Source organism: Mustela putorius, unplaced genomic scaffold, assembly GCF_011764305.1.
Source record: "Mustela putorius furo isolate JIRA1106 unplaced genomic scaffold, ASM1176430v1.1 tig00000095_pilon_pilon_pilon, whole genome shotgun sequence".
Taxonomy (NCBI): Eukaryota; Metazoa; Chordata; class Mammalia; order Carnivora; family Mustelidae; genus Mustela; species Mustela putorius.
Window position 1 is genome coordinate 34,424,491 of NW_025421280.1, and position 25,980 is coordinate 34,450,470.

The following is a 25,980-nucleotide window of genomic DNA, read 5'->3' on the forward strand; positions in this document are numbered from 1 at the left end:
CCTGATGATGAGCAATGTTGGCCATCTATATGTCTTCTTTGGAAAATTATCTATTCATGTCTTCTGTTCATGTTTTTTTTTTTTTAAGATTTTATTTATTTATTTGCCAGAGAGAGAGAGAGAGCGAGCAAGCACAAGCAGGCAGAGTGGCAGCAGAGGCAGAGGGAGAAACAGGCTCCCCGCCAAGCAAGGAGCCCGATGCGGGACTCAATCCCAGGACGCTGGGATCATGACCTCAGCCGAAGGCAGCCGCTCAACCAACTGAGCCACCCAGGCATCCCTTCTGTTCATGTTTTAATTGGATTATTTGTTTTTGGGGTGCTGGGTTTCATAAGTTTTTTGCATATTTTGGATACTAACCCTTTATCAGATATGGCATTTACAAATATCGTCTCCCATTCCATAGTTGCCTTTTAGTATTGTTGATTGCTTCCTTTGCTTTGCAGAAGCTTTTTAAGTTTTATCAGATCCTGGGGTAGACAGGGAATGAATTCAGGTTTGAATGCAGACAGCGAGACTGTTCACAGGCTACCCAGACAGTATTCTCTCCTGCCTAATCAAGTCTCACCTCTCTTTCCTGTTACTCCAGGCAAAGACCTCCGCTCCCTGTGCTTTTCCCGTTTGGCTGTTCCTGCTAGAAGACACCAGAGAGCAGTTAGTGTCGCCTGCTGCATCAACTATAGAAAAGATGACTGAGATGAAGGTAGAGATCATAAAGAGTCAGCTCATGACAATTCAGGGCAGCTCTCTTTCTTGCCTCAGCTATCAGATTTTGCTTCATATTCCACTTCCTCCCCCATTCCTATAATTTAGGCCCTCTTGATCTCTAAGGGAGCTATGGGGTCAATATGTTAGAGTCCATTCTTAGTCAGGAGATAAAAAACTGTTGCAAGATTATCTTAGCAGTTTTGGAAAAGACCTCTGGACTTCTGCTTAAACTCTCTGAAGTGCAGGGAAACAGAACAAACAAGTCAGTTCATGCACCTCAGAGACCCACCACTTAATTCTGAATCCTATCTGCTCTAACTTTCATCTGTATGACACTGAACTAGTTCTTTATGTCTTTGAGCCAGTTTCTAACTGTACTGAGCAAGAATTAAGATGAGCACTGACCATGTGACTAAATATGGTAGATGCATATAGTAAGGATAAGGTAAATTTTAGGTATTGTTGTGGTTGTTATTGTCATTATCAAGTCTAAGCACCATCTATCCAACTATAATATCCTGTGATCAGAAGGTTCAGTGTTCCCTAGATTCTGAGAGAACTCTTCTTTTTTTTTTTGTCCTTATGCAGGTAGATACTGTGTGTTTAGAGGGAAGCAACTGAATCACAGTCATTTCTGATTTCTCAGAGCTTATACTTTGCTTGGCACAGTGTAGGCTCCAAGAGCACCAGTGGTCTCTGTTAAATATTGAATGGACCCTTCTTTGGTTCTCAGAAACAGGGCAGAGGCAGTGTGGGTTCCATGCTTTGGGTGGTTTGCTTGCTTCCAATGATGTTTCATAGATCTAGATGAAAAATAAAACAATGCTTCTCTGTATCTATGGCACAGATTTTCTCAGAGACCTATCATTTCCACTTAATTATTATTAATAGACTCTTCATTTGAAAATTACTGGATATTTCCATAAATAAGATGAAAATTTAAAGAGAGAAAAAGAGAAAGGGAGGCAAAAAAAAAAGATAAAGGGAGGCAAATCTTACTGCACTCAACTGAGACACATTTTACCATTTCCACCCTTTCTTCCTTTCTTTCTTCCTTTCTTTCTTTCTTTCTTTCTTTCTTTCTTTCTTTCTTTCTTTCTCTCTCTCTCTCTTTCTTTTTTCTTTCTTTCTTTCTTTTCTTCCTTTCTTTCATTTCTTTTTAAATTTTTTTTAGAAAGGGAGAGGAAGTGGGTGCCAGACTTGATCCCTCAAACCTGTGATCATAATATGAGACAAAATCAAGAGTTGGACACTTAACCAACGAGTCACCCAGGCACCCCAATTTCCATGAATTCTTGAATGCATTTCCTGGGACATGACAGGCTTCTACCAGATATATAATAAAGTAAAAGTCATTAAACCTTTCTTAGGATTGGGTTTCACCAATAAACCCACCATTCCAATAACAATGTTATTCTTATTTACAAACCATGACTGAATATTTATTCGATGCAAACTTCTTTTAGAGGCCATATGTATCTTTTTTTTTTTTTAAATATTTTATTTATTTATTTGACAGAGAGAAATCACAAGTAGTCGGAGAGGCAGGCAGAGAGAGAGAGAGAGGAAAGCAGGCTCCCTGCTGAGCAGAGAGCCCGATGCGGGACTGGATCCCAGGACCCTGAGATCATGACCTGAGCCGAAGGCAGCGGCTTAACCCACTGAGCCACCCAGGCGCCCGAGGCCATATGTATCTTGATATGGTTAATGTTCTCCCCATTTCTAGAGGGAGGATAACAGCACAGAGAGGTTGGGATGTTGACATAAACTTCATGCTTAGTCTGATTCCCATTCCGGGGCTCTGTGCACTCCACCAGTGTCAAATGGTTGCTTTCTTTTCAAACATGCTTTAGTTCCAGATGAGCAAACAGAAACAGGACCAAGAATTCCTTCTCTTGGGATTCTGTGAGTTCACCTGTGATTAGGGAAATTGGATAAGTGATTTACTGGGGCCTTTACTACATGAATATTATAGATCATAAGATTTTCTATATATAGTAATGCAATTTGAAGCCTATTTTGGAAATCTGTGATATAAAAATATTATTCCTTATCCAAGATAGGTATTCTCCTCTGGATTTATCATAGAAAGACCATTGGAACAGAGACTTTGGGGACCTTTTTAATTCTATACCTTGATAATAAAAGCATGAAGTTGATTTTGTCTATACTTTTATTAGGAAAACAAATGTAGATAATGAATAGTAAAATCATACATATATTGATTTTTTAGAATGTTATCCTTTTCTATGCCTATATATTATTGAAATTCTCATTTGTGTAATATGGAGGTGGGCACAGGAATTTTATTAGGAATATTCTTTTTTTAAATTTTTTATTTTTTATAAACATATATTTTTATCCCCAGGGGTACAGGTCTGTGAATCACCAGGTCTACACACTTCACAGCACTCACCAAAGGACATACCCTCCCCAACGTCCACAATCCCACCCCCTTCTCCCAACCCCCCTCCCCCCAGCAACCCTCAGTTTGTTTTGTGGGATTAAGAGTCACCCATGGTTTGTCTCCCTCCCAATCCCATCCTGCTTCATTGACTCTTCTCCTACCCACTCAAGCCCCCATGTTGCATCACCACTTCCTCATATCAGGGAGATCATATGATAGTTGTCTTTCTCTGCTTGACTTATTTCGCTAAGCATGATGGAATATTCTAAAAGGGACACCTGGGTGGCTCAGTCAGCTAAGTTGTCCAACTCTTGATTTTGGCTCAGGTCACGATCTCAGAGTCCTGAGATGGAGCCCCACATTGGATTCTGTGCTCAGTGTGAAGTCAGCTTAAAGTTCTCTCTCTCCCTCTACCTCTTCCTGCTTGTACTCTCTCTGTATGTCTCTCCGAATAAATAAATATTTTTTAAAAAAGGGTAATAAGAAATTAAGAGATCATAAAGTTCGTCCTTCAGGTAATACTATGCCACTTTTGAAGTGCTTGAAATAGATGGATATACTTCACAGACACTTAAAACACATTCTTCTGATAAGTGAGAACTCAGGAAACAATATGTGTATCATTATAGTGTTAAGTAAGTTTCAAAGAAAACTGTTTATGGACGCATAAATCAATACTAATATTATGTAAACATTGAAAGGAAAATACATCTACCACATTCATGACAGTTTTGTCTTTGGGCAACTGACATGCAGGGGAATGGGATCATGCAGGGAAAGCAAGAAAACAGTTTTATTAAAATTTATTTTTTAGTTATTTTCAGCATAACCGTATTTATTATTTTTGCACCACACCCAGTGCTCCATGCAATCCATGCCCTCTATAATACCCACCACCTGGTACCCCGACCTCCCACCTCCCACCCTTTCAAAACCCTCAGATTGTTCTTCAATGGACAAATGGATAAGGAAGATATGATCCATATATACTATGGAGTATTATGCCTCCATCAGAAAGGACGAATACCCAATTTTTGTAGCAACATGGATGGGACTGGAAGAGATTATGCTGAGTGAAATAAGTCAAGCAGAGAGAGTCAATTATCATATGGTTTCACTTATTTCTGGAGCATAACAAATAGCATGGAGGACATGGGGAGATAGAGAGAAGAAGAGAGTTGGGGGAAATTGGAAAGTGAGGTGAACCATGAGAGACTATGGACTCTGAAAACTCAGTTTTTACTGGCAACAAATATGAGTTCTGAAGTCTAGTGTAACTAGGTATTACTTTGTTTGTATATTTGTACGTTTCTCTAACATTCTTTGGCTCAGTGTCTTCATAGTGGATATATATAGAAACAGGTAAATAGCTTAGACAGCAGTAAAGAAAGAGTTCTAAGAAGAGTTTACAGTTGAGAAATGTTGCCAAAGGTACTGGGATGTATGTTGGGAAGTTCGAATTGCTTGAATCAAAATAGGTGCATTTAGCTGGGTGTCTCTATACTTGTTTTGTTTATTCAATACTCTCTTCTTTTTTGAGACGTGTCCCACCTGCCTGGAACCACAGAATCTAACAGCTGTCTCAGAATTCCTTCTCCTGGGCCTCTCAGATGATCCAGAACTGGAGCCCATTCTCTTTGGACTGTTCCTGTCCATGTACCTGGTCACCTTGCTTGGGAACCTGCTCATCATCCTGGCTGTCAGCTCTGACTCCCACCTCCACACACCCATGTACTTCTTCCTCTCCAACCTGTCCTTGGCTGATATTGGTTTCAGCACCACAACAATCCCCAAGATGCTGGTGAACATTCAAACGCACAGCAAGTCTATCACCTATGCAGGCTGCCTAACTCAGGTATCCTTTTTTATCTTGTTTGCATGTTTGGATGATCTACTCCTGGCTGTGATGGCCTATGACCGGTTTGTGGCCATCTGTCACCCCCTGAACTATTCAGTCATCATGAACTCATGCCTCTGTGGCTTGCTGGTCCTGATGTCATTTTTTGGCAGTCTCTTAGACTCTCAGATTCATTGTTTGATGGTGTCCCAACTCACCTTTTGCACAAATGTGAAAATTCATCATTTCTTTTGTGATGCACCTCAACTCTTCCAACTTGCCTGCTCTGATATCTCCATCCACACCATACTAATGTATTTTATGGGTGCCATCTTTGCTGGTGTTCCCCTCTCAGGGATCCTTTTTTCTTACACACGAATTGTTTCCTCCATTCTGAAAGTACCATCTACAGGTGGGAAGTACAAAGCCTTTTCTACTTGTAGCTCCCACCTGTTGGTTGTTTGCTTGTTTTATGGAACAGCTCTTGGTGTGTACCTCAGTTCAGCTGTCTCACATTCTCCCAGGAAGGGTGCAGTAACCTCAGTAATGTATGCTTTGGTTGTTCCCATGCTGAATCCCTTCATTTACAGCCTGTGGAACAGGGATGTGAAGAGAGCTTTGCAGAGGCTCCTCAACAGAACATTCTGTTCGACGTTTTTTTAGTTTGTTAATTATAAATAATTGCAAAACCAAACATGGAATTGTTCGACTTTTTTTTAGTTTGTTAATTATAAATAATTGCAAAACCAAACATGGAATTGGCAAGCTTCCTCTTTGGTCATATAATCTTGGTAGCTCATAGTTCCCATTCCTCCTGATTTGTGATATCTAAGTATTGCTTATCTTGGTACACCTTGGATGGAATTAAGGGAATATTCTGGGACTCTCTCTATGACAAAATCACTGCACAATTGAATCTTATTAACCTGTGGAAGCCTCTGTATTGTATCCAATTACCCAGGTATCCTATAGAAATTGAAACTGTCTTTTATAATATATTCTCTGGTATTTGTTATGCTCCATAAACAAGTGAAACCATATGATAATTGACTCTCTCTGCTTGACTTATTTCACTCAGCATAATCTCTTCCAGTCCTGTCCATGTTGATACAAAAGTTGGGTATTCATCCTTTCTGATGGAGGCATAATACTCCATAGTGTATATGGACCACATCTTCCTTATCCGTTCATTCATTGAAGGCCATCTTGGTTCTTTCCACAGTTTGGTGACTGTGGCCATTGCTGCTATAAACATTGGGGTACAGATGGCCCTTCTTTTCACTCCATCTGTATCTTTGGGGTAAATACCCAGGAGTGCAATGGCAGGGTAATAGGGAAGCTCTATTTTTAATTTCTTGAGGAATCTCCACACTCTTCTCCAAAGAGGCTGCACCAACAGTGTAAGAGGGTTCCCCTTTATCCAAATCCTCTCCAACACATGTTATTTCCTGTCTTGCTAATTTTGGCCATTCTAACTGGTGTAAGGTGATATCTTAATGTGGTCTTAATTTGAATCTCCCTGATGGCTAGTGATGATGAACATTTTTTCATGTGTCTGATAGCAATTCGTATGTGTTCACTGGAGAAGTGTCTGTTCATATCTTCTGCCCATTTTTTGAGGACAGGGGGAGTTAGAGAGGAGAAAGGAGTTGGTGAAATTGGAAGGGGAAGTGAACCATGAGGGACTATGAACTCTGAAAAACAATCTGAGGGTTTTGAAGGGGTGGGGGGTGGGAAGTTGGGGGAACCAGGTGGTGGATATTAGCGAGCGCACGGATTGCATGGAGTACTGGGTGTGGTGCAAAAACAATGAATATGTTATGCTGAAAATAAATAAATAAATAAAAATTAAAAAAAAGAAGAAAAACCAAGAAAAAATATAATATATTCTCTGGAATACTTCTCAGCCACCAAAAAGATGAAATCTTGCCACTTGCTAATATATGGGTGGAACTCGAGGGTATTATGGTAAGTGAAATAAGTCAATCAGAGAAAGACAATTATCATATGATCTCACTGATATGTGGAATTTAGAAAGAAAACAGAGGATCTAAGAAGAGTGGAAAAAAATCAAACCAGATGAAATCAGAGAGGAAGGCACACCATAAGAGACTCTTAATGATAAGAAACAAACTGTGCCTGGGCAGCTCAGTGGGTTAAAGCCTCTGCCTTTGGCTCAGGTCAAGAATCCAGGGTCCTGGGATTGAGTCCCACACTGGGTGCTCTGCTCAGCAGGGAACCTGCTTCCTCCTCTCTTTCTTTCTGCTTCTCTGCCTACTTGTGATATCTGTTTGTCAAATAAATAAAATCTTGGGTGCCTGTGTGGCTCAGTGGGTTAAGCTGCTGCCTTCGGCTCGGGTCATGATCTCAGGGTCCTGGGATCGAGTCCCGCATCGGGCGCTCTGCTCAGCGGGGAGCCTGCTTCCCTCTCTCTCTCTGCCTGCCTCTCCATCTACTTGTGATTTCTCTCTGTCAAATAAATAAATAAAATCTTTAAAAAAAATAAATAAAATCTTAAAAAAAAAAGAGGATTTGAAGTGGCGGGGGGTGGGAGGTTGGGGTACCAAGTGGTGGGTATTATAGAGGGCACAGATTTCATGGAGCACTGGGTGTGGTGAAAAAATAATGAATACTGTTTTTCTGAAAATAAATAAATTAATTTAATTAAAAAAACAAACAAACTGAGGTTTGCTAGAGGGCAGGGTTTGGGGTATAGGGTAACTGGGTGATGGACATTCAGGAGGGCACATGGTGTAATGAGCTCTGAGAATTATATAAGACTGATAATTCACTGATCTCTATTCCGAAATTAATTAAACATTATATGGTTAATTAATTGAATTTAAATAAAAAATAAAGTATATTCTTACCCATTTTAACTGTCACGTCTATTTCCCGTAAAACCTTGGCTTTGATCAAATCTATTGATGCAGGTAGTATAAGAGAATATGTCCCTGGTTCTCAATCTTGGCTTCATGTTTGAAACATCTGATACACTTTAAAAATCCTCATGTATGAGTTCCACCACCACAATTAAGATTTAATTGGATTGGAGAGTAAAAAGAACTTGACCCGTTTTTTAACAGCATCCCAGGTCAGTCTAATGTGCAGCTAAGGTGGAGGACTCTTTAATTTCATCAGATCTTTCACCCAAAAATAACTTGCATGTGTTTGTTCTTCATGGTCAAACCCTGACCATCTCAAAGTGATTGGAGATCAAAAAGGAGGAAATATGAAAGGGTTTTCTACAAAAATAGCCAATGTTGTTTTTCCCCTCATATTATTGGTAATACTTTAGCCTATCTTTACCTGCTACACTCTACAACTGGTTCATTGTGCTGGATAATTAAGCTATTGTTTTCTGCCCCAAACTTACCCTTTTATACTTTAAGTTGTGATGCTGTGGTAGGGGCTGGAAATCTTTAAAACACTGCTCTGATTTTCCATCTGGCTTCTCTTAAATTCTTCTAATAATTGTAATAAAGATCACATGCGCTAATGCCCAATCTTTCCCCCATGCCTCTTTGCTTGTGGTGTTGTCATTACATCTTGCTGTAATGGCTCTGTTACCATATTTTTACTTTTGTGACTTTCACAGAAGCATTTAATCATATCTATACTAAAATAACCTTCTTTAAAATAACAAGTGTGGTTTCTCTTTTCTTGATTGAACTCTGACTGACAAGGGAAGAAATCTGCATTGTGAGTGAGATACAATGGGGAAATTGCAGAGTGAGCTCAGGATAAAAAGGTGATATCTCTTGGTCAAGGCTACACAGTTGAGGTTTCAAGTAGTGGTGATATTTCCCGTGGCTGTGTGGTTCTAATTACATCTGTAGATTAAGTCACCTAAGTCATTATTGATAAATTTAACTCTTATCTTCATTTCCATTACTCAAGGATAGTGAAGAACCATGTCCTCAGCAAAGGAGAGATCTTTCCTTTCACAAGTAACCCCCCTCATTAGGATTCCACTTTGTCACCATGCTTTCTTCTCTTCTGTCATAATCAATCATCTTTGGGTCCTTCTGTTTTCTGCTACACACCCAGGAACCCAGTCTTTCCATTATAGATGCTACACAAAGTATCTAGGTAGTAACCTGGGCTTTTTGAAATGCTAACAACTGGTTTAATTTGCTCTGTCTTTACACTAAGCAAATAGGCTGCCAACCTCACTGACAATGAACTTAGTATTGGATGGGCTCTTCCTGCTATTAAGTGACTTCAGATTAATACAATTTTACTCCTGTTCAAGAATTCTAAAACATCTCAACACTCACACCTCCTCTATACTCCTGTCATTTGGTCATTTGGGCTCTCTTAAATTTCCTCTGCCTTTGATGTACACATACATAAGCACAATTTCTTACACACAGGCAATTAAATTGGGTAAATACTGAAGTTTTCTTTACATCAGTATATGAGAAATCAAACTCTGAGTTTGTCTTCCAGCCAAGTTGGGATCACCCACATTCTGGATGTAGAGATCTCTGAGAACCCTTGAAGTATTTAAGCAAGCGATCAAGTCACCAGATAAGTATGTAAAAATAAACAATTGTCTAATATAATAACATACATCACTAAACAGAAAAATTAAAACCTGAGCTGTGTCTCAAACAGCAAAAAACTTACATCTCCAATGTATAAATTCCAAACCCCAAACCAGGGCTACAGAAAGAAAAATAGAAAGTTCTCCTTAGGGACATACATTTTAACTGAGAAAATAGAAATTCAATAAGAGTTTTAAAAAAGATTTTATTTATTTGACAAACAGAGGTCACAAGTAGGCAGAGAGGCTGACAGAGAGAGAGAGAGAAGGAAGCAGTCTCCCCACTGAGCAGAGAGCCCAATGTGGGGCTCGATCCCAGGACCCTGGGATCATAACCTGAGTCGAAGGCAGAGGCTTAGCCCACTGAGCCACTCAGGCACCCTCAATAAGATTCTTGGTATAGAAGACCTAATTCTCTCTAAATTACTTGATTAAGTCAGTGGCTGTACAGATATAAAATTCATATGTTGCTCTCTGTAGTTGAAAAGAATGCATCTGAATTTTACGATAAGATAGGTAACTTGGAAGTCAGAAATGAGGAATAGAAGTCAGCTTCTCCCTGAGAAGAGGAGGGGGTCTAGATACCACCCCCCTACCCAGTACATTCACTTCTCTCCATCAATTAATAATAGCAAGTCCTTAGAGACTGGGAAAACATGGACCAATCTGGCTAATTATATGCCAGGTGCTTTGAGTCCTCAGCTGTAAACAATCAGCCTGTGCCTTCCAGCCTTTTAGTTGTCATTCCCAGGTCAGCGGGCTCCATACATGTGCCTCCTCCTCCCAGAGCTGTCTGCTTGAGGACACCCATACTGGCATCTGTCTTCCTGCCAGTCCTGGAAACAAAGCCTTAGTCCTCACCCAGCTCCAGGCAGGGGAGAGGCAGCCAGCTCTGCAATCCTCCATCCTCCTCCAGCAGAGACACAGTACAGACCAGTGAGTAGGAAGTACACTGGGAGTGACTGAATGCAAGAGGGACAGGGAGAGCATTGTTCCCTCCTCATCTGACCACTGGGACAGTTGGGATAGCCAGACAGGAGGGGACCAAAATGCAAAGTTTCAATGCAAAGCCCTATGAAGACCTAGTGTTGTTGGTTCTGGCAGGGACCCTAGCACTCTCATTTAGATTTCTATTTTTGTCTCTTGCTAGTTCTTTTTCTCCTGGACATCTTCCCATCAGAACAGGAGATAGGTCCTTTTTAACTGTTCCCTAAGTCCTCCAAATGGTCATGAAGGTGATGATGATGGCGAGGATGGAAGTGATGTCAATAAACACTATGTTATAAACCTTTAGCTTGGGACTCCATGTGCCAGACACTGAGATGAATTTTCTATGTAGTTTGCAAACTTTTATCTGCATTACCACTCCCAGAAAGACAGCAACATGTATTATCATCATTTCAGAGTTAACGATAGGAGCATAATATTTTTTTCACTTCCTGATTTTCTTTATTTATTTTTGCCTTCAACTCACCTTTTCTAAAATATTTATTTATTTATTTTCAGCATAACAGTATTCATTATTTTTTTGTTTCCATCTCTTTTTAAAAAATTTTTTCAATTTATTTATTTTCAGAAAAACAGTATTCATTATTTTTTCACCACACCCAGTGCTCCATGCAATCAGTGCCCTCTATAATACCCACCACCTGGTACCCCAACCTCCCACTCCCCAGTCACTTCAAACCCCTCAGATTGTTTTTCAGAGAGACTAAAGACTCTGAAAAACAATCACCTTTTTTTTTAAATTTATTTTTTATTTTCAGTATAAAAGTATTCATTATTTTTGCACCACACCCAGTGCTCCATGCAATCCGTGCCCTCTACAATACCTACCACCTGGTACCCCGACCTCCCACCCTCCTGCCCCTTCAAAACCCTCAGATTGTTTTTCAGAGTCCATAGTCTCTCATGGTTCACCTCCCCTTCCAATTTCCCCCAACTCCCTTCTCTCTAACTCCCCATGTCATCCATGCTATTTGTTATGCTCCACAAATAAGTGAAACCATATGATAATTGACTCTCTCTGCTTGACTTATTTCACTCACCTTTTAAACGTTTTTAATTTAAATTCCAGTTAGGAGAAGAAAGGGAAAAAAAGGGAGGTGGGAATCAGAGGGAAGACGAACCATGAGGGACTGGACTCCAGGAACAACCTGAGGGTTTTAGAGGGGAGGGGGGTGGAGGTATGGATTAGCCAGGTGGTGGGTATTAAGGAGGGCATGTATTGCATGGAGCACTGGGTGTTATAGACAAACGAATCATGGAACATTATATCAAGACTACTGATACACTGCAAGGTGACTAACATAATAAAAAAATATATTGCAGTTAGTTAACATACATTGTACTGTTAGTTTCAGTTGTACAATATGTTGATTCAACATTTCCATTCATCACCCAGTGCTCAACAGGACAAGTCCCTCCTTAATCCCTTCACCTTTTTCACCCATCCTCCAACCGACCTCCCCTCTGGTAACCATCAGTTTGTTTTCTATAGTTAAGAGTCTGTTTCTTGGTTTTCCCCTCTCTCCCCCCCCTTTGCTTGTTTGTTTTGTTTCTTAAATTTCACATATGAGTGAAATCATATGGCAGTAGTTAGTCTTTTTCTGACTGACTTCTTTTGCTTAGTATAATACTCCCTAGCTCCATTGCAAATCTCATTCCTTTGATGGCTGACTAGTATTCTATTGTATACATACAGCACATCTGCCTTGTCCATTCATCAGTCCATGGACACTGTGGCTGTTTCCCAACAACACTGTTGTTGAAAATGCTTCTATGATATTTGACTCTCTCTGCTTGACTTATTTCACTCAGCATAATCTCTTCCAGTCCCGTCCATGTTGCTACAAAAGTTGGGTATTCGTCCTTTCTGATGGAGGCATAATACTCCATAGTGTACATGGACCACATCTTCCTTATCCATTCATCCATTGAAGGGCATCTTGTTTCTTTCCACAGTTTGACGACCGTGGCCATTGCTGCTATAAATATTGGGGTACAGATGGCCCTTCTTTTCACTCCATCTGTATCTTTGGGGTAAATACCCAGGAGTGCAATGGCAGGGTCATAGGGAAGTTCTATTTTTAATTTCTTGAGGAATCTCCACACTGTTCTCCAAAGAGGCTGCACCAACTTGCATTCCCACCAACAGTGTAAGAGGGTTCTCCTTTCTCCAAATCCTCTCCAACACATGTTGTTTCCTGTCTTGCTAATTTTGGCCATTCTAACTGGTGTAAGGTGATATCTCAATGTAGTTTTTTTTTTTTTTTAAGATTTTTATTTATTTATTTATTTGACAGAGAGAGAGATCACAAGTAGGCTGAGAGGCAGACAGAGAGAGAGCGGGAAGTAGGCTCCTGCTGAGAAGAGAGCCCGATGCGGAGCTCGATCGATCCCAGGACCCTGAGATCATGACCTGAGCAGAAGGCAGTGGCTTTATCCACGGAGCCACCCAGGCGCCCCTCAATGTAGTTTTAATTTGAATCTCCCGGATGGCTAGTGCTGATGAACATTTTTTCATGTGTCTGATAGCCATTTGTATGTCTTTAATAAGTCAAGCAGAGAGAGTCAATTATCATATGGTTTCACTTATTTATGGAGCATAACAAAAAGCATGGAGGACATGGGGAGTTAGAGAGAAGGGGGTTGGAGTAAATTGGAAGGGGAGGTGAATCATGAGAGACTATGGACTTTGAAAAACAATCTGAGGGGTTTGAAGTGGCGGGGGGGTGGGAGGTCGGGGTACCAGGTGGTGGGTATTGTAGAGGGCAGGGATTGCATGGAGCACTGGGTGTGGTGAAAAAATAATGCTACTGTTATGCTGAAAATAAATAAATGAAAAAAAAAATAAAAAAAAGAAATAAGGAAATTAAGAGTAGTCAAAGTTTTGCAGCAATTTGACCCCACTGTGGTACACTAACACACCATCAGTGGGCTTACAGTTTGCATAGTACGTCTTTGTTATTTGTATTCTTTTCTCTAGCAACTCACTTTTATTATACAAAAGTATCATTCTGAAGGGGGCAAAAGGAAACAAACTAAGCTTGTTCTGGCTCATCCATGAATAATTATACAATCATAACTATGTAAATATTAGTATTAACCCTACCAATATTAGTACAGTAATGCCCTGTGATTATATGATCTATGATAATATCACCCATGATGATATGAATTTGGATATAAAATGTTTGCTGACTAGCTTCTGTCTCCAAAGTAGGCTGACCTTGGATATTCAGTTACTTTGGATTAACTCAACATTATATTGTATGCAATTAAATTTCTGATCCTAAAAAAAAAAATAAACAAAAAAGAAAATGCTTCTATGGACATCAGGGTGCATGCATTTCTTTGAAACAGTATTTTTTAAAAAAAGATTTTATTTATTTGACAGAGAGAGATCACAAGTAGGCAGAGAGGCAGGCAGAGAGAGAGAGGAGGAAGCAGGCTCCCTGCTGAGCAGAGAGCCTGATGCGGGACTGGATCCCAGGACCCTGAGATCATGACCTGAGCCGAAGGCAGCGGCTTAACCCACTGAGCCACCCAGGCGCGCCTGAAACAGTATTTTTTAAAAAAAGATTTTATTTATTTATTTGACAGAGAGAGAGAGAGACAACGCAAGAGAGGGAACACAAGCCATGGGAGAAGAAGAGAGAGAAGTAGGCTTCCTGCTAAGCGGGAAGCCTAAGGCAGGACTTGATCTCAGGGCTCAGAGTCATGATCTGAGCTGAAGGCAGATGCCTAACAATTGAGCCACTTAGGTGCCCCATGGATCAGTACTCTTTTGTCTTTTAAATACGCAGTAGTGCAGTTACTCAATCATAGGGTTGTTCTATTTTTAACTTTCTGAGGAACCCCCATACTATTTTCCAGAGTGGCTGCACCAGTTTGCATTCCCACCAACAGAACATGAATGTTCCTTTTTCTCCACATCCTCACCAACTCTTGTTTCTTGTATTGTTGATTTTAGCCATTCTGACAGGTATGAAGTAATATCTTACTGTAGTTTTGATTTGCATTTCCCTGATGATGAGCAATGTTTGTCATCTGTATGTCTTTGGAAAATTATCTATTCCTGTATTCTGTTCATGTTTTAATTGGATTATTTGTTTTTGGGGTGTTGAGTTTCATAAGTTTTTTGCATATTTTGGATACTAACCCTTTATCAGATATGGCATTTACAAATATCGTCGTTGATTGCTTCCTTTGCTTTGCAGAAGCTTTTTAAGTTTTTCCTGGGGTAGACAGGGAATGAATTCAGGTTTGAATGCAGACAGTGAGACTGTTCACAGGCTACCCAGACAGTATTCTCTCCTGCCTAATCAAGTCTCACCTCTCTTTCCTGTTACTCCAGGCAAAGACCTCCGCTCCCTGTGCTTTTCCCGTTTGGCTGTTCATGCTAGAAGATACCAGAGAGCAGTTAGTGTCACCTGCTGCATCAACTGTAGAAAAGATGGCTGGGATGAAGGTAGAGATCATGAAGAGTCAGCTCATGACAATTCAGGGCAGCTCTCTTTCTTGCCTCAGCTATCAGATTTTGCTTCATATTCCACATTCTCCCCCATTCCTATAATTTAGGCCCTCTTGATCTCTAGGGAGATATAGGGTCAGGATATTAGATTCTATACTTAGGAAATAAGAAACTGTTCCAAGATTATCTTAGCAATTTTGGAAAAGACCTCTGGACTTCTGCTTAAATTCTTTGAAGTGCAGGGAAACAGAACAAACCAGTCAGTTCATGCACCTCAGAGACCCACCACTTAGTTCTGAATCTTATCTCCTCTACCTTCATCTATATGACATTGGGCGAGTTCTTAATGTCTACAACTGTACTGAGCAAGAATTAAGATGAGCATCTAACATGTGACTAAATTGGTAGATGCATATAGTAAGGATAAGTTAAGTTTTAGGTATTGTTGTGGTTGTTATTGTCATCAAGGATAAGCACCATCTATCCAACTAAAATATCCTGTGATCAGAAGTTTCAGTTTTCCCTAGATACTGAAAGAACTTTTTTTTTTTTTTTTTTTTTTTTGGTCCTTATGCAGGTAGATACTGAGTGTTTGGAGGGAAGCAACTGAATCACAGTCATTTCTGATTTCCCAGAACTTATACTTTGCTTGGCACAGTGTAGGCTCCAAGAGCACCAGTGGTCTCTGTTCAATATTGAATGGACCCTTCTTTGGTTCTCAGAAATAGGACAGAGACAGCGTGGGTTCCATGCATTGGGTGCTTTGCTTCCTTCCAATGATGTTTCATAGATCTAGATGAAAAATAAAACAGCGCTTCTCTGTATCTATGCCACAGATTTTCTAAGAGACCTATCATTTTCCACTTAACAGACTCTTCAGTTGAAAATTACTGGCAATTTCCATAAAGATGAAAATTAAAAGAGGAAAAAAAGAGAAATCGAGACAAATCTTACTGCACCTAACTGAGACACATTTAGCCATTTCCACCCTCTCTTTTTCTTTCTTCTTTCTTTTTTTTAGAGAAGGAGAGGCAGTGGGGGCCACTCTTGATCTTTCATACCTGAGATCATAACCTGAGCCAAAATCAAGAGTTGGACATTTAACCAATGGAGTCACCCAGGCGCCCCAATTTCTATGCATACTTGAGTGAATTTCCTGGGACATGATAGGCTTCTACCTGATAAATAATAAAGTAAAGCTCATTAAAACTTTCTTAGGATTGAGTTTCACCAATAAACCCACCATTCCAGTAACAGCACCATTCTGATATACAAACCATAAATGAGTATTTATTGGGTGCAAACTTCTTTTAGATGCCACCCGTATCTTGATATAGATGATGTTCTCCCCATTTCTAGATGGAGGATAACAGCACGGAGAGGTTGGGATGTTGACATATTTTCCATGTTTAGTCTGATTCCCATCCCAGGGCTCTGTGCACTCCACCAGTGTAGAATGGTTGCTTTCTTTTCAAGTGTGCTTTAGTTCCAGATGAGCAAACAGAAACAGGACCAACAATCCCTTTTCTTGGGATTCTGTGATTTCACCTGTGATTAGGGAAATGGGATAACTGGTTCACCAGGGCCTTTATTACATGAATATTATAGATCATAAGATTTTCTATGAATAATAATGCATTTTGCAGCCTATTTTGGAAATCTGTGATATAAAAATATTATTCCTTATCCAAGATAGGTACTTTCCCATGTATTTATCATGTAAAGACCATTTGAACACAGACTTCAGGGACCATTCTGATTCTATACCTTGATAATAAAAACATGATGTTGATTTTGTCTATACTTTCTATAATTAATAGTAAAATTGTATATATATTGATTTTTCACAATATTATCATCTTTATGTCTATATATTATAGAAATTCTCATTTGTGTAATACAGAGATGAGCACAGGAATTTTTTTAGGAATATTGTAATAAGGGACATCCAGATAGCTCAGTCATTTACATGTCCAACTCTTGATTTTGGCTCAGGTCATGATCTCAGAGTCCTGAGATGGAGCCCCTCATTGGGCTCTGTGCTCAGTGTGAGCCAGCTTAAGGATCTCTCTCTCCCTCTACCTCCTTCTGCTTGTACTCTCTTTCTCTGTTTGTCTTAGAATAAATAAATAATTTTTTAAGAAAGGGAATATTGTAATAAGAAATTAAGAGATCATAAAGTTCATCTTTCAGGTAATACTATGCCACTTTTGAAGTGCTTGAAATAGATGGATATACTCAACAGACACTTAAAACACATTGTTATGGTAAGTGAGAACTCAGGAAACATTATGTGTATTATTATAGTATTAAGTAAGTTTTTAAGAAAACTGTTTATGGATGCATAAATCAATACTAATATTATGGAAACATTGAAATGAAAATACATCTACCACATTCATGACAGTGTTTATCTTTGGGCAACTGAAATGCAGGGGAATGGGATCTTGCAGGGAAAGCAAGAAAACTCAGTTTTTACTGGCAACAAATATGAGTTCTGAAGCCAAGTATAACTAGGTATTTCTTTTTTTTTTTTTTTTTTTTTTTTTTTTTTAATTTTTTATTTTTTATAAACATATATTTTTATCCCCAGGGGTACAGGTCTGTGAATCACCAGGTTTACACACTTCACAGCACTCACCAAATCACATACCCTCCCCAATGTCCATAATCCCACCCCCTTCTCCCAAACCCCCTCCCCCCGGCAACCCTCAGTTTGTTGTGAGATTAAGAGTCACTTATGGTTTGTCTCCCTCCCAATCCCATCTTGTTTCATTTATTCTTCTACCCACTTAAGCCTCCATGTTGCATCACCACTTCCTCATATCAGGGAGATCATATGATAGTTGTCTTTCTCTGCTTGACTTATTTCGCTAAGCATGATACGCTCTAGTTCCATCCATGTTGTTGCAAATGGCAAGATTTCATTTCTTTTGATGGCTGCATAGTATTCCATTGTGTATATATACCACATCTTCTTGATCCATTCATCTGTTGATGGACATCTAGGTTCTTTCCATAGTTTGGCTATTGTGGACATTGCTGCTATAAACATTCGGGTGCATGTGTCCCTTTGGATCACTACATTTGTATCTTTGGGGTAAATACCCAATAGTGCAATTGCTGGGTCATAGGGCAGTTCTATTTTCAACATTTTGAGGAACCTCCATGCTGTTTTCCAGAGTGGCTGCACCAGCTTGCATTCCCACCAACAGTGTAGGAGGGTTCCCCTTTCTCCGCATCCTCGCCAGCATCTGTCATTTCCTGACTTGTTGATTTTACCCATTCTGACTGGTGTGAGGTGATATCTCATTGTGGTTTTGATTTGTATTTCCCTGATGCCGAGTGATATGGAGCACTTTTTCATGTGTCTGTTGGCCATCTGGATGTCTTCTTTGCAGAAATGTCTGTTCATGTCTTCTGCCCATTTCTTGATTGGATTATTTGTTCTTTTGGTGTTGAGTTTGCTAAGTTCTTTATAGATTCTGGACACTAGTCCTTTATCTGATATGTCGTTTGCAAATATCTTCTCCCATTCTGTCAGTTGTCTTTTGATTTTGTTAACTGTTTCCTTTGCTGTGCAAAAGCTTTTGATCTTGATGAAATCCCAATAGTTCATTTTTGCCCTTGCTTCCCTTGCCTTTTGCGTTGTTCCTAGGAAGATGTTGCTGCGGCAGAGGTCGAAGAGGTTGCTGCCCGTGTTCTCCTCAAGGATTTTGATGGATTCCTTTCGTACATTGAGGTCCTTCATCCATTTTGAGTCTATTTTTGTGTGTGGTGTAAGGAAATGGTCCAATTTCATTTTTCTGCATGTGGCTGTCCAATTTTCCCAGCACCATTTATTGAAAAGGCTGTCTTTTTTCCATTGGACATTCTTTCCTGCTTTGTCGAAGATTAGTTGACCATAGATTTGAGGGTCTATTTCTGGGCTCTCTATTCTGTTCCATTGATCTATGTGTCTGTTTTTGTGCCAGTACCATGCTGTCTTGATGATGACAGCTTTGTAATAGAGCCTGAAGTCCGGAATTGTGATGCCACCAACGTTGGCTTTCTTTTTCAATATCCCTTTGGCTATTCGAGGTCTTTTCTGGTTCCATATAAATTTTAGAATTATTTGTTCCATTTCTTTGAAAAAGATGGATGGTACTTTGATAGGAATTGGGCAAAAATGTGTAGATTGCTTTAGGTAGCATAGACATTTTCACAATATTTATTCTTCCAATCCAGGAGCATGGAACATTTTTCCATTTCTTTGTGTCTTCCTCAGTTTCTTTCATGAGTACTTTATAGTTTTCTGAGTATAGATTCTGTGTCTCTTTGGTTAGGTTTATTCCTAGGTATCTTATGGTTTTGGATGCAATTGTAAATGGGATTGACTCCTTAATATCTCTTTCTTCTGTCTTGCTGTTGGTGTAGAGAAATGCAACTGATTTCTGTGCATTGATTTTATATCCTGACACTTTACTGAATTCCTGTATAAGTTTCTAGCAGTTTTGGAGTGCAGTCTTTTGGGTTTTCCACATATAGTATCATATCATCTGCGAAGAGTGATAATTTGACTTCTTCTTTGCCGATTTGGATGCCTTTAATTTCCTTTTGTTGTCTGATTGCTGAGGCTAGGACCTCTAGTACGATGTTGAATAGCAGTGGTGATAATGGACATCCCTGCCGTGTTCCTGACCTTAGCGGAAAAGCTTTCAGTTTTTTTCTCCATTGAGAATGATATTTGCGGTGGGTTTTTCATAGATGGCTTTGATGATATTGAGGTATGTGCCCTCTATCCCTACACTTTGAAGAGTTTTGATCAGGAAGGGATGTTGTACTTTGTCAAATGCTTTTTCAGCATCTATTGAGAGTATCATATGGTTCTTGTTCTTACTTTTATTGATGTGTTGTATCACATTGACTGATTTGCGGATGTTGAACCAACCTTGCAGCCCTGGAATAAATCCCACTTGGTCGTGGTGAATAATCTTTTTAATGTACTGTTGAATCCTATTGGCTAGTATTTTGTTGAGTATTTTCGCATCTGTGTTCATCAAGGATATCAGTCTATAGCTCTCTTTTTGGTGGGATCCTTGTCTGGTTTTGGGATCAAGGTGATGCTGGCCTCATAAAATGAGTTTGGAAGTTTTCCTTCCATTTCTATTTTTTGGAACAGTTTCAGGAGAATAGGAATTAGTTCTTCTTTAAATGTTTGGTAGAATTCCCCTGGGAAGCCGTCTGGCCCTGGGCTTTTGTTTGTTTGGAGATTTTTAATGACTGTTTCAATCTCCTTACTGGTTATGGGTCTGTTCAGGCTTTCTATTTCTTCCTGGTTCAGTTGTGGTAGTTTATATGTTTCTAGGAATGCATCCATTTCTTCCAGATTGTCAAATTTATTGCCGTAGAGTTGCTCATAGTATGTTCTTATAATAGTTTGTATTTCTTTGGTGTTAGTTGTGATCTCTCCTCTTTCATTCATGATTTTATTTATTTGGGTCCTTTCTCTTTTCTTTTTGATAAGTCGGGCCAGGGGTTTATCAATTTTATTAATTCTTTCAAAGAACCAGCTCCTAGTTTCGTTGATTTGTTCTATTGTTTTTTTGGTTTCTATTTCATTGATTTCTGCTCTGATCTTTATGATTTCTCTTCTCCTGCTGGGCTTAGGGTTTCTTTCTTGTTCTTTCTCCAGCTCCTTTAGGTGTAGGGTTAGGTTGTGTACCTGAGACCTTTCTTGTTTCTTGAGAAAGGCTTGTACCGCTATATATTTTCCTCTCAGGACTGCCTTTGTTGTGTCCCACAGATTTTGAACCGTTGTGTTTTCATTATCATTTGTTTCCATGATTTTTTTCAATTCTTCTTTAATTTCCCGGTTGACCCATTCATTCTTTAGAAGGATACTGTTTAGTCTCCATGTATTTGGGTTCTTTCAAAACTTCCTTTTGTGGTTGAGTTCTAGCTTTAGAGCATTGTGGTCTGAAAATATGCAGGGAATGATCCCAATCTTTTGATACCGGTTGAGTCCTGATTTAGGACCGAGGATGTGATCTATTCTGGAGAATGTTCCATGTGCACTAGAGAAGAATGTGTATTCTGTTGCTTTGGGATGAAATATTCTGAATATATCTGTGATGTCCATCTGGTCCAGTGTGTCATTTAAGGCCTTTATATCCTTGCTGATCTTTTGCTTGGATGACCTGTCCATTTCAGTGAGGGGAGTGTTAAAGTCCCCTACTATCATTGTATTATTGTTGATGTGTTTCTTTGATTTTGTTATTAATTGGTTTATATAGTTGGCTGCTCCCACATTGGGGGCATAGATATTTAAAATTGTTAAATCTTCTTGTTGGACAGACCCTTTGAGTATGATATAGTGTCCTTCCTCATCTCTTATTATAGTCTTTGGCTTAAAATCTAATTGATCTGATATAAGGATTGCCACTCCTGCTTTCTTCTGATGTCCATTAGCATGGTAAATTCTTTTCCACCCCCTCACTTTAAATCTGGAGGTGTCTTCGGGCTTAAAATGTGTTTCTTGGAGGCAACATATAGATGGGTTTTGTTTTTTTTATCCATTCTGATACCCTGTGTCTTTTGACAGGGGCATTTAGCCCATTCACATTCAGGGTAACTATTGAGAGATATGAATTTAGTGCCATTGTATTGCCTGTAAGGTGACTGTTACTGTATATGGTCTCTGTTCCTTTCTGATCTACCACTTGTAGGCTCTCTCTTTGCTTAGAGGACCCCTTTCAAGATTTCCTGTAGAGCTGGTTTGGTATTTGCAAATTCTTTCAGTTGTTGTTTGTCCTGGAAGCTTTTAATCTCTCCTTCTATTTTCAATGATAGCCTAGCTGGATATAGTATTCTTGGCTGCATGTTTTTCTCATTTAGTGCTCTGAAAATATCATGCCAGCTCTTTCTGGCCTGCCAGGTCTCTGTGGATAAGTCAGCTGCCAATCTAATATTTTTACCATTGTATGTTACAGACTTCTTTTCCCGGGCTGCTTTCAGGATTTTCTCTTTGTCATTGAGACTTGTAAATTTTACTATTAGGTGACGGGGGGTGTGGGCCTATTCTTATTGATTTTGAGGGGCATTCTCTGAACCTCCTGAATTTTGATGCTCGTTCCCTTTGCCATATTGGGGAAATTCTCCCCAATAATTCTCTCCAGTATACCTTCTGCTCCCCTCTCACTTTCTTCTTCTTCTGGAATCCCAATTATTCTAATGTTGTTTCGTCTTATGGTGTCACTTATCTCTCGAATTCTCCCCTCGTGGTCCAGTAGCTGTTTGTCCCTCTTTTGCTCAGCTTCTTTATTCTCTGTCATTTGGTCTTCTATATCACTAATTCTTTCTTCTGCCTCATTTATCCTAGCAGTGAGAGCCTCCATTTTTGATTGCACCTCATTAATAGCTTTTTTGATTTCAACTTGGTTAGATTTTAGTTCTTTTATTTCTCCAGAAAGGGCTTTTATATCTCTCGAGAGGGTTTCTCTAATATCTTCCATGCCTTTTTCGAGCCCGGCTAGAACCTTGAGAATTGTCATTCTGAACTCTAGATCTGACATATTACCGATGTCTGTATTGATTAGGTCCCTAGCCTTCGGTACTGCCTCTTGTTCTTTTTTTTGTGTTGAATTTTTTACGTCTTGTCATTTTGTCCAGATAAGAGTAAATGAAGGGGCAAGTAAAATACTAAAAGGGTGGCAACAACCCCAGGAAAATATGCTTTAACCAAATTAGAAGAGATCCAAAATCGTGAGTGGGGAGAAAGGGGATAAAAAGAGGTTCAAAAAGGAAGAGAGAGAAAAAAAAAAAAAAAAAAAAAAAAAAGAAAAGAAAAGAAAAGAGAATTTAAAAAAAGAAAACACCTAAGAAAAATGTAAAAAAAAAAAAATATATATATATATATATATATATATTAGATAAACTAGTAAAAAATCGTTAAAAAAGAAAAAGGTAACAGTTAAAAAAAAAAATTTTACCCGAAGGCGAGAAAAAAAAAAAGAAAAAAAAAATGAAAAAGAAAAAATTAAATTAACTGCAAGACTAAAAAAAATCACAGGAAAAAAGCCATGAGTTCCGTGCTTGGCTTTCTCCTCCTCTGGAATTCTGCTGCTCTCCTTGGTATTGAAACCGCACTCCTTGGTAGGTGAACTTGGTCTCGGCTGGATTTCTTGTTGATCTTCTGGGGGAGGGGCCTGTTGTAGTGATTCTCAAGTGTCTTTGCCCCAGGCGGAATTACACCGCCCTTACCCGGGGCCGGGGTGAGTAATCCGCTCGGGTTTGCTTTCAGGAGCTTTTGTTCCCTGAGCGCTTTCCGTAGAGTTCCAGAGGACGGGAATACAAATGGCGGCCTCCTGGTCTCCGGCCCGGAGGAGCCGAGAGCCCAGGGCCCCACTCCTCAGTGCGCCCTCAGAGAACAGCGCCCAGTCACTCCCGTCTGCCTGACCTCCGGCCGCGCTCCGAGCTCACCGAGCCTGCGACCGGTTCAAGGTAACACGGAGCTGCGAGCTTACTGTCAGCTCTGTCTCTGTAGCCGGCTTTCCCGTTCCAATACCCCCAAGCTCTGCGACACTCAGACACCCCCGATCCTTCTGTGACCCTGCGGGACCTGAGGCCACGCTGACCCCGCGTGGGCTTCGCCCCGGTTTAGCCTCTGGAGCGATGTCCCTCAGCGGAACAGACTTTTAAAAGTCCTGATTTTGTGCGCGGTTGCTCCGCCGCTTGCCGGGAGCCGGCCCCTCCCCCCGGGGTCTATCTTCCCGTCGCTTTGGATTCACTTCTCCGCCGGTCCTACCTTTCAGAAAGTGGTTGATTTTCTGTTTCCAGAATTGCTGTTCTTCTTCTCTTCGATCTGCCGATGGATTTTCAGGTGTTTGCAATCTTTAGATAAGCTATCTAGCTGATCTCCGGCTAGCTGAAGCAGTCTCAGCTTGCTACTTCTCCGCCATCTTGACTCCTCTCTAACTAGGTATTTCTATGTTTGTATATTTGTATGTTTCTCTAACATTCTTTGGGTCAATGTCTTCATAATGGGTATAATAGAAACAGGTAAATAGCTCAGACAACAATAAGGAAAGAGTTCTAGGAAGAGTTTACAATTGAGAAATGTTGCTGAAGGTACTGGGATGTATGCTGGGAAGTGCGAATTGCTTGAATCAAAATAGGTGCATTTAGCTGGGTGCCTCTATACTTGTTTTTTCAATACTCTCTTCTTTTTTGAGAGGTGTGCCACCTGCCTGGAACCACAGAATCTAACAGCTGTCTCAGAGTTCCTTCTCCTGGGCCTCTCAGATGATCCAGAATTGGAGCCCATTCTCTTTGGGCTGTTCCTGTCCATGTACCTGGTCACAGTGCTTGGGAACCTGCTCATCATCTTGGCCGTCAGCTCTGACTCCCACCTCCACACGCCCATGTACTTCTTCCTCTCCAACCTGTCCTTGGCTGATATTGGTTTCAGCACCACGACAATCCCCAAGATGCTGGTGAACATTCAAACACACAGCAAGTCTATCACCTATGCAGGCTGCCTAACTCAGGTGTCCTTTTTTATACTGTTTGGGTGTTTGGACAACCTGCTCCTGGCTGTGATGGCCTATGACCGGTTTGTGGCCATTTGTCACCCCCTTAACTATTCAGTTATCATGAGCCCACGCTTCTGTAGCTTGTTAGTCCTGATGTCACTTTTTGGCAGTCTTTTGGAATCTCAGATTCATTTTTTGATGGTGTCCCAACTTACCTTCTGCACAAATGTGAAAATTCATCATTTCTTTTGTGATGCACTTCAACTCTTCCACCTTGCCTGCTCTGATACCTCCATCCACACCATACTAATGTATTTTATGAGTGCCATCTTTGGTGGTTTTCCCCTCTCAGGGATCCTTTGTTCTTATACACAAATTGTTTCCTCCATTCTGAGGATCCCATCCACAGGTGGGAAGTACAAAGCCTTTTCTACATGTAGCTCCCACCTGTTGGTTGTTTGCTTGTTTTATGGAACGGGCCTTGGAGTGTACCTCAGTTCATCCATCTCCTCCTCCCTCCAGAAGGGTGCAGTGGCCTCGGTGATATACACTGTGGTCACCCCTATGCTGAACCCCTTCATCTACAGCCTGAGGAACAAGGACATCAAGAGGGCACTGTGGGGGACAATCAGCAGAATATTCTAATATCAGCATTTGTCTTAGTCTTTCTGGGTTCATAGAACGGGAAAATGCAGGAAATAAACAACAACAAGAAATTCTGAATCTGTAGCTACATGGTATATATACCTATAAGGATCTCTGCTTTTTGTTTATACAACTGTTCCTGTTAGCATAGCTCTAATGGAATTGGGGGATTATTTGGACTTCCCATTTAATTCATAGTCCCTGCAGGATTATGTGTATATCTGTACCCCTCACACTTTCCTTATGCATTTCCAAGGGCTCTTAGTTATGAGCACTCTTGTTTCTATCATTATAAAATAATCATAACTCTCTCTCTCATTTTTTTTCCTTTTTAAAAAAATATTTTACCTATTCATTTGAGAGAAACAGCCCAAGCAGGGGAAGAGGCAGAGGGAGAAGTAGGCTCCCTGTTGAGGTGGGAGCCCAAATGGGGCTTCATCCCAGGACCTGGAGATAGTGACCTGAGCCAAAGGCAGAGTATACAGCTGGGCCACCCAAGTGCCCCATGTTGTTATTTTCCTTTGTATTTTTGTTAGCAAAACATAACTCCTTTATTATTATTTTTTTTATGAGCAATAAAACAATTTATTTAGAAGGGGAGGTGAACCGTGAGAGACTGTGACTTGAAAAACAACCTGAGGGTCTTGAAGGGGTGGGGGTGTGTGGGAGGTTGGCAGAACCAGATGATGGTTATTAGGGAGGGCACGTCTGCATGGAGCACTGGGTGTGGTGCAAAATGGTGAATACTGTTACACTGAAAAGAAATAAAAAAAAAGAATAGGAAACAGATAATAGAAAAAAATGTGAGATAGGAAAATACTCCACTGCTCAAATATGGGTTCAAAA

At 40.1% G+C, this 25,980-nt stretch overlaps 2 protein-coding genes across 2 annotated transcripts; both read left to right on the forward strand.

Moving 5' to 3' along the window:
• Positions 1-2,567: 2,567 nt before the first annotated feature.
• LOC101693483 (olfactory receptor 18-like) lies at positions 2,568-5,615 on the forward strand. Its single transcript, XM_045077727.1, has 2 exons — positions 2,568-2,613; positions 4,594-5,615. The coding sequence occupies exons 1-2, from the start codon at positions 2,568-2,570 to the stop codon at positions 5,613-5,615; spliced, it is 1,068 nt and encodes a 355-aa protein (XP_044933662.1).
• Positions 5,616-24,073: 18,458 nt separating this feature from the next.
• On the forward strand, positions 24,074-25,134 carry LOC101692324 (olfactory receptor 18-like). Its single transcript, XM_004771773.3, has 2 exons — positions 24,074-24,085; positions 24,133-25,134. Exons 1-2 carry the CDS (start codon positions 24,074-24,076, stop codon positions 25,132-25,134), a joined length of 1,014 nt encoding a protein of 337 aa, XP_004771830.3.
• Positions 25,135-25,980: the final 846 nt, after the last annotated feature.

Coding starts and splice junctions, on each gene's coding strand:
- LOC101693483 (XM_045077727.1), top strand. CDS start 2,568: ATGAGCAAACAGAAACAGGACCAAGAATTCCTTCTCTTGGGATTCT. Junction 2,614..4,593: donor ATTCCTTCTCTTGGGATTCT/GTGAGTTCACCT, acceptor GAATCAAAATAG/GTGCATTTAGCTGGGTGTCT.